The 8,759-nt window shown below is 39.6% G+C and overlaps 1 protein-coding gene across 3 annotated transcripts in view; it reads left to right on the forward strand.

Moving 5' to 3' along the window:
- LOC115242372 (homeotic protein distal-less) overlaps positions 1-8,759 on the forward strand; it is a 74,631-nt gene that overhangs the window by 65,363 nt on the left and 509 nt on the right. For all 3 annotated transcript variants that reach the window (XM_029818605.1, XM_029818606.1, XM_029818607.1), the window contains exon 3: positions 7,431-7,602. In XM_029818605.1, coding sequence (XP_029674465.1) covers positions 7,431-7,602 — 172 coding nt within the window. The remainder of the gene's footprint in view (positions 1-7,430; positions 7,603-8,759) is intronic.

Raw genomic sequence — 8,759 nt, forward strand, 5'->3', positions numbered from 1 at the left:
CCCCTCCCTCCCTGTCTATGTTTCGCGGTCATACATATAAAAGGAACAACCGTGAATGAAACAAAAGCAAAGAGGACCGCTGCAACGTTGGGGAATTTCGTTGTTAAGGTGGCACTGCGCATCACCGATGCCAGGCAGGAAGTGGGAACCGCCGAAGCAGCGAGGGGCCCCTGACACGGAGGACGAGAGGGGCAAGGGGGCGGGAGAGGCCGACGTTGCATTGTGGGAGTGAGCGGGCGAGCGAAATGAAAAAAAAAAAGGCATTATGCGAACGTACGGGGCCCTAGTGACGCATTTACACGGCTGTTATTATTCTCCCTGACCTCCCTCCCTCTCTTCCTCTCCTCTCTCTCCCTCTCTTCATCCAGCGGATAGCTAGAAATGTAGGTGCTTATGATATCCGCCGTGTGCGCGACTGACTGTTCTTCTCAAAATATGCAACATATGTTGTCCAGCTGCGTTTATGTGTGTGATTTTGGGTATATAAGGATATAATGGAATGCGCGTTAACAGTTAAAAAACTGCGTTTTGCAAATCAGTATTAAAGTATATTTTTTATTCTATATTTCTTTCAGTTTCAATTTTCAACGAGCAGGTATATAAATCAAGCGTATATTGTCAAAGTGAATAGGAATGTACTTTGATATATCAGTTTTGAGAGAGCATTATCTCCTTCCTATCTTTCTTCACCCTTTTCATGCGAACAAGTGCACTAACCAATTCGGCGCTATCAGATGCATGCTCATTGATCTATTTACTTAGACTGTACAAAGCATGAGGGAAAATAGATGAGATGATCTCATCGTATATTCTTCTCTTTATTACGCTCGCTGAAAATCCTCGGGCGAAATGCACCGGCATCAAGAACTAATGACGGATTAGTTTGTTACGGCTTTCGGCCACAGGTAGACCGCACCGATATACGCGTGATTATTTATTGTGTGGACAGATTGGATCATTCAGTACGCGCCGACGGGGGTCCCACTGTATGAGGGGGAATCGACCCCATCGCGGGAATAACTCGATCTGCGATATAACTTTCAATTTCGTATAGATTTACGTGAGAAGTCGATGTGTAATTCGCATACTATAATTTTAAATTCTGATACTCGATATACGCAATTTTTTAATACTCTTTTAATATTGCATTTTAGTTTAATAAAAATTTCCGAAATGTGATTAAAGGATATTTTTTATTATTTCGTCTAATAAATTAAATACTAATATCGGCGAAGTAATTTTTTATTATAGATTAATGATTGATTATTATCTTTTAAATTACGAAAGTATGCTACAAATGTTGTGACTATGTGAACTATTTCACTGACTTCGTATTGTATCATTAATCGCGCCATCATCATCGACCGCCGTCGTAATTGCATTTAATTGTCCAGTCTCCGCTTCGATCAGACGAAGGATGAGTTACGATAAGGTCAACGATGAAGAACATATATCACACATAATATAATTGCAGCTGAGTGACACTTGTTGACATCATTTGCCAAATTAAATTTTAACGGGTCACAATAGAATTGTGACAAATTGTTTGCGACATAAATAGAGTGTGAAAAAAGCATTTCCATATAATTTATTGATATCGTGCAGTGGTATAGTTGACACAAGATATAATATTTGAAACAGAAATCATGCAAAAATAATTTACCATTATCGATGTGCATCATCAAGTCGCGAATTACATTTTTCGCTAATCGCGCGTTACATTTACCACAAGTAAATTTAGTCCACTGGCCGTGCCATGTTTACGTCATTTCGGCCAATATTGACAGAGCAAACACTATCGATTCAAAATCGATCCACACAGAACCTTACCATACAAAACAAGAAACAACAAATATGCAACTAAAAGTACATTCTCAGAAAGAATACTTTTCATATATTTGTTTTATATTTCTCAAATTATTAATATTTTATTAATATTTATAGAACGCGATTATTATCGCCTTTGTTGATGAATCTTCGAAACATTTCTTAGTAACGACCCGAAGTCTGACGTCACATCCGCAGTTCCAGCCATCCAAAAAGAAGGTCGCAACTTCTAACGACTCATCCTTCCGCAGTTCCCCTCCTCCCCTCCCCTTTCCTCGTATTAGGTGTAGCGACTCCAAATCATCGAGCTGCATCGCGATCGAAGGATGCAGTCCCGACACGGATCGAATTGCGGTGGGAGAACGTTTCCATTTATACAGAGATAATATTACTCCTAGATGCCACTCATACATATTAAACAGCATCGCCTTCGATCCGCGTTGCATTTTTTTGTCTAAAAATCTTACCTGTCCCCCTGTCGATTGCAATCCCTGCCATCTTCCTTCTGTCCCTGCCCACTGGCATTCTCTCTCTCTCTCTCCTGCCCCTCGAGGCGACGATCCATCGCTCATTGAGTATGCATCAGCGATATCGACAGCGCGGACTGTTACCGAGTTCCTCGCCCGCGGCGACGTCGGAAGCCCGTTGCTGGTCGCGGCAACATCAGCGGGGCCCGGCAGCAACAGCGTCCTCGCTTCCTTTTTTTGCTGGCACGAGGCCAGACGAGGCGAGGCGAGGCGGGGAACGACCACCGGCTGGCTGCTTCTCGCGCGCGTTGCAATTTTTGCTCGACGGCCAGAGGAGCCACGTAACACGCGCTTCTCTAAGTCCGGTCGAGAGATAACGACAGCTTGCCACCGTGCCGGTGCCCGTCGGCGTCAGGGTGCATTCGTATCCCTTGACTCTCGTTCCCTCGGTTACGCTTCTCTTTAACTCGCGCGACGCGACGTAGTCGTTGCGGATTCCGCTCGACGCCTCGCTCACGTTGATGTAACGTCGCTGGAGCAAAAGCGATTTTGATTACTACCTCGCGGCCGACCAACAGACGGCTCTATAACTCACTCTCTTGGAGTGTGATTTGATTTATTTCTACAGTTATCTTCAGCACCCGCGTGTGGTTTCTTTATATGTAGGTTGCGTGAAAATTATCTCGAATCTTTCATATAAATTAAATAGAGTCTGAAAATTATGTGGAAATAAAAATGATATTGTCGCTCTACAAGTGAATCTGTTTGAGGATATTTAAATAGTAATTCTTATGAAACACTTTGCCGATTATATTATATGTGCGACAAAGTTAAATAAATAAATTAACATTAAAGAGATTTTTACAGACTTTGTAAGAATGTTATATTTAGGACAAAATCTTGTCCGTGTATATGACCTTAAATTTCGACATTTTTCTCATTCGTGCGCAAATTATGGGAACGATTTGATAGAAAGAATGCTAGTAACGGAACAATAGAATGCAAGAGGTAATAAATCATTGAAGACCGAGCTTGTCGTCGTACCGCTTTGCGAGAACAATCATTATTATCTCAAACCATATTTCGCACTATGAAATCTTATGTTTTCACATTCGCGTTTCGATATCGCTTTCTCTATCTACTGGAATGAAATAAAAAATTGGACAGACTTATCATATCAGGCATAATACATATTACGCGATACAGCAAAGAATGATATAATATTATTATAAATTATGATTAATAATATTAAATTATTTTAATATTCCAAAAAAGAAACGTTAACAAAAGAAGAGAAAGAAAGAAAACAATCGACGGAAAAAAGAGGCGGATAAATATATCCTATCTTTAATTACACTACGCATAAAGTACAATCACTGTCCGCAATCTTTTTCTTCGAATAAAACGACCGCAAGAGAAGAAAGAGAAGAGCGATCTAACATATTCGACGACACCTAGAAAAAAGACATTAATTAAAGCTCTGCGCCGACACGCGCGTAACTATATCCCACATGCCGTTCCCGCGAGAGAGAGATAGAAGCCGCCGGCAACTCGAAATAGATACAACCCCCCTATATTATCCTCGCGAACGAAGGCGCATCCCTTACCGTGGATGCGCGTCGTACCCTGTCAACGCCGGCTGTAAATATCAATAAACAAACCGCGCGGCGAGCGCGATTCGCTTCGTCCCGGCTGGCCGGCTTGACCGGCTTAGCCGAGCGAAATAAAGCACGTCGAGATCGGGTTTTAGCGCTGCTGGCCTTTGTCGGGCGCCATCACGACTCGGCGCAACCGCGGCCAAGTTTTTCAGCGAGCAATTAGAAAGAGATTTATCTGCGCCGGCACGCCGGGCGCACGCTCGCCCGGCCAGAGGCCGGAGGAAGTCCACGTCGATGTTGCCGCGGCATATTTTTCGCGATGATATGTAGCGTGTATATATAGGGTGCCTCGGAATTCTCACACTCGGACGTTTTAATGAGCATGGAGTCGATGCAAATATCATGTGTTTCGTAGAGTTAACTGTTTTCGTGTAGTCACTTCTCGTATCACGAATCTTCTAATTCGTTCGGTTATTTTATACTGGAGAGACTATTGAATACGAAACTAAAATTTATCGAACAATCTGTTATTAAAATTAAAAGACGAAGATTCTGGGACACCCTATATATCTTGTAGGTACGCGCATAGTATCTGTATCGGCCAAGACGTTTCTTTCGGTAGCTCGTGCCGTGATTTTAATGAAGAGGCTACGGCGGAGTGTGACGACGCGTGTTCCGCAAAACTGGAGCCACAGTTTATTTCTAGTCTCTTCGCTCTTATGTATAATGCAAGAGCGCCGTGCCGTACCTACCGATTAGTCTCGGCTTTTCGATCCGCCCTGGGTACATCATCGTTCTGCGTATTAGGAAAATGAGCGGAAAGTGAAATCTGCATCAGTATAATGCAATTGCGATCGGCAGGCGCGTTATGTTTGATTACACGTTGCAAATATCTCTTATTTCTTATTTGCGATACACTCGCAAATCCCTCTATTCGAATAATCTATATGAGAGAGAGAAATGTATTCTTTTTGCACGTCTTTCGATCATAGTCTTTTATATGTTTGATCTATAATTGCGATGTGTAACTCATCCAATATGTTTAAATCAATTTCTTTGCCGTTTCTCATTTTATTTGATACTTTTTTCGAATAATAGTAAACTGGAAGCATTTAATAAAAAGATGCCTACCACTCATCTTACCAACTCGTGATTCCTCCATTGCGCAAGACTCTAAAGTAATATGCACATACGTATATTCATGTCGTCGACTTTTTATACCTTGAACGTCAATCAAAAGCTGGACAGTGCTTTAATTAACTAAGTCAATTCGCGTCCAGTCAAAAGCGAGATGCTAAAAAGGTATGGAAGGAGGCGGTCGGAGATGCATCGAGAGTAATGCAACATCATACGAGTTCATTAAAAGTAGAGAGACTCACCTAATTGCCAAAAAAAAGAAACGTGTTTACGTATCGTTCTCTCGCGTCTTATAAAGAAAATTGTTATTACCGGCTATATTTTCGATATGTTGAAAATATTGATTGAATATATGCCGTACTAATGAAGCAACAAACAAAAAAAGAAACATTTAATCGTTACTTTTCTCGCACAAGAATTTTTGTGAAGAATTGCCTTACCGTCTATTTAATAATTAATTCATATATATATACGCCAGTTATGATATAGTTTATATCATAATTTATATTCTTGCCGCATACATATGCGAACGCATTGGTTGACGGGGTTAAAATTGCCGTGAAAGGAAAGTAATTTTTAATTGTAAAAAAATATTTCTCGTGTGTTTGATGAATAGTCGGCGCGCGTTTTCGCTGTATTCATTTTGCGTTTCACGATCATAGCGTTTGATCGACGTGGCTGTGGAATATCAAGTTTGATCGAGTAAGCCCGGATGGTTTGTAGCGGATAGGCTCGTTAAAAAGTCATTAAGTCTAGCGTACTATTAATAAAAAGGTATATGTCTCTGTTTTCGTCCGAGTCATCCGGCATAGCCGAATACCTCTATTACATCGTGTGTGGGAGAATGACAGAGTCATGAACATGTCAGGGGCAGAAGAACGCGCATGGAAAGCTTCTAAAAATAATAATCGATCTTTTATTGTTTTGATATGAGAAGTTTTATTTTTGTGAAAATTGGACAATCTATGGATTTAATAATTATATGTAGATGAATAAAAATATATATCATATATCGTAATAATTTTACATTGAATGAAATTAAATATACAGCTATTTTTACGGAATAGAAAAAAAGATATCGTACTATCCGGGACAAGGCCAAGTAAAAAGGAGCCTTTAAACAACAAGTTTTGTTTTGACAATTTGAACAGTACATATCCAAACATATGGCTTCGGTCTAGCCGTGCAAAACACGAATATATATACTTTGCACATATTCCTGTAATACGTACACACTTAGAGTTCCGCGACGGCAAGGTTACGTAAGATTGAGCTAGCACGTCACGTGTATGCGGCGCATGTGTGCGGATACTGAGACAAAAAAAAAATACAGCATGTGCAATCCTAGTGATCGCGCGTGTGCACCCGGTATCAGGACAACAAAGTTGCTTGCCGCTGCTGCGGTTCTATGCATCGCACGGAGGAGGCAAAAGAAACGATGATTACGAAATGACGAGCGTTCTTTTTTTCTTAAATCTAACTCTCGACGGTACGGAGCAATGATGCGAAGCATCGGATTAGATTCAGGCATACCTGCGCATCATCATACGGTTGCGAAGTGTACTTCCATGCACGGTCGAATCGATAATCGTACGATGCATCCCGACGAAAACGCTCGTGATTTTATTTCATAATAATTTAATGAACCGATTCGATGGTTTGAGGAAATCAGAAAAAGAATACATTAATAATAAACATAATATTAATTATAGTATTTATTATGATGTTTATATATGATGATTTATGATGATTGGATGTTTAATACGTATGATTTATATTGTAAATATTACAATTTATCGTGTGCTCGAAAATCATAAAATGTATGAGGAGCGAGATAATAATTTCGTTAAAATTGTGTTAATTAGACATATTTTCTAATGCTTATGTTTTATTTAATTCTGTATTTATTAACATTTATAAACATTCAAATTTTTTAATACAAGAGTTTGTATTTTTAGAAATTAATTATTGTTTTATTATGCAAATATATGCATATATAAACGATAATAGTCTTAAGAAAATAATCTTGAAATACTGAATAATAATATACATTAATAAATATTCAACATAATGTAATAAGTTTATTTATAGCGTATTCTATCCAATTACAATATCTTTTTGTCCCCACGAATAGTTCCTCATTTATCTTTCTCATTCTTCGCCATTTATTCTTTCACTCTAATATCTTCAGAAGGTTGACGGAAATTATCTTCATTATTAAGATAAGATGGATGACGATGATTCCATCATAATATTGACAACGCTATTTATATTTATTTCTGTTTATATTTTGAAGCAGTCGAATTCTTGTGTTAGATAAGCGTAAGATATAATAAAATTTCTGAATGTTAGCTTCATATTGTTGAACATCTTATTTCAAAGATCTTAATTTTTCTTGCAGGTGAAAATCTGGTTCCAAAATAGAAGAAGTAAGTACAAGAAGATGATGAAGGCAGCGCAGCAGGGCGGAGGTGGTGGTGGTGGCCAGCATGGCAGTCTTCTAGCGGGTGGAAACGCTCTACCCGGAGGACCATCCCCTCAACCCGGTCAACCTGGAAGTCTCATGCAAGGTGGTGAGTCGCTTTATGCCTGCATAAATAGAATACATAGATTCGGATAAAATTTTAAAAAAATATGCGATGTAAAAAATCTCTTTTATCGTGTATTTAATTGGCGATTCGAAAGAGCGTGCAGACGATCGATAAAATCGCTCTCACGATCGATCGATCTATTTTCGCGACCGCGATCGCTTGTGCATCTTTAATCGGGCGAACGTCCACGGATGTTAATTGAATGTCACCGGTATAAATGTGCGCGATGATTGCGCGGTTGACAGGGCTACTCCATCACTTACTGCATCACCGTCGCAATCTACGCCGCTCTCCTCTTCGTAATTACAATTCTAATAATCCGACGCAATTTTCGCGGGCTGCGTTTACCATCGCGCGATACTTTGCCACCGCCCGGTGTCCCCGACGATGAGGATACCGGGGTTGCCTCATCGCTGCTCTCTTTCTGCGGCTAACAGTAATCTAAAATCTGCCTCGTGAGTGATTTATTCGGAAATGCGCGCTACGAAAGATGCTGTCGGTGTAATTAACCCCATCTTGAGAAATTTCTCTTGCTAAAAGTACCACTCGGCATAGCGAAGTTTGCTATACATTTCCCGATGCGCATCATTATGCCTCGCAAAGTGATTTGGGTCAACGATATAAGTTCTATCTTTTTACACACACACACACACACACATATATATACACACCATGAGAACAGATTATATTATTTATATAAAAACTATGTATCGTATCTTCGTATTTTTTAATTTATTGTTGCATTTGAATTACTTTATTGCGATTTAAATTGATAGATTATTTACAAGCAGTTTTACAATGTTAATATATTAGATTAATCTTAGGCTAATATTTTTCTTGGAATAACTCTTGCAAAAATTTAAGTACGGGTGAATGCATGTACTTTATAATGTACCTCATTATTTACACTAATGAGTACAAAGCTTCAACCATTTCGTGCTTAAGAATAGCGTCAAGGTAACAAAGTTTCGGGAGAAGGATAAAAATCAGAGCGTTTCTAAACGGCGGAATGTCACGGAAGCGTGACGTATACACAGTCAGGGGGATGAACTATACATATATACATTTCACATTCTCGAAACGGACCTCAACTTAACTAACTCGCGGAATCGGAGCAATCGCGCAACCATCCTGGAAAC

This window comes from Formica exsecta, unplaced genomic scaffold (assembly GCF_003651465.1).
Source record: "Formica exsecta isolate Colony F162 unplaced genomic scaffold, ASM365146v1 scaffold591, whole genome shotgun sequence".
NCBI lineage: Eukaryota > Metazoa > Arthropoda > Insecta > Hymenoptera > Formicidae > Formica > Formica exsecta.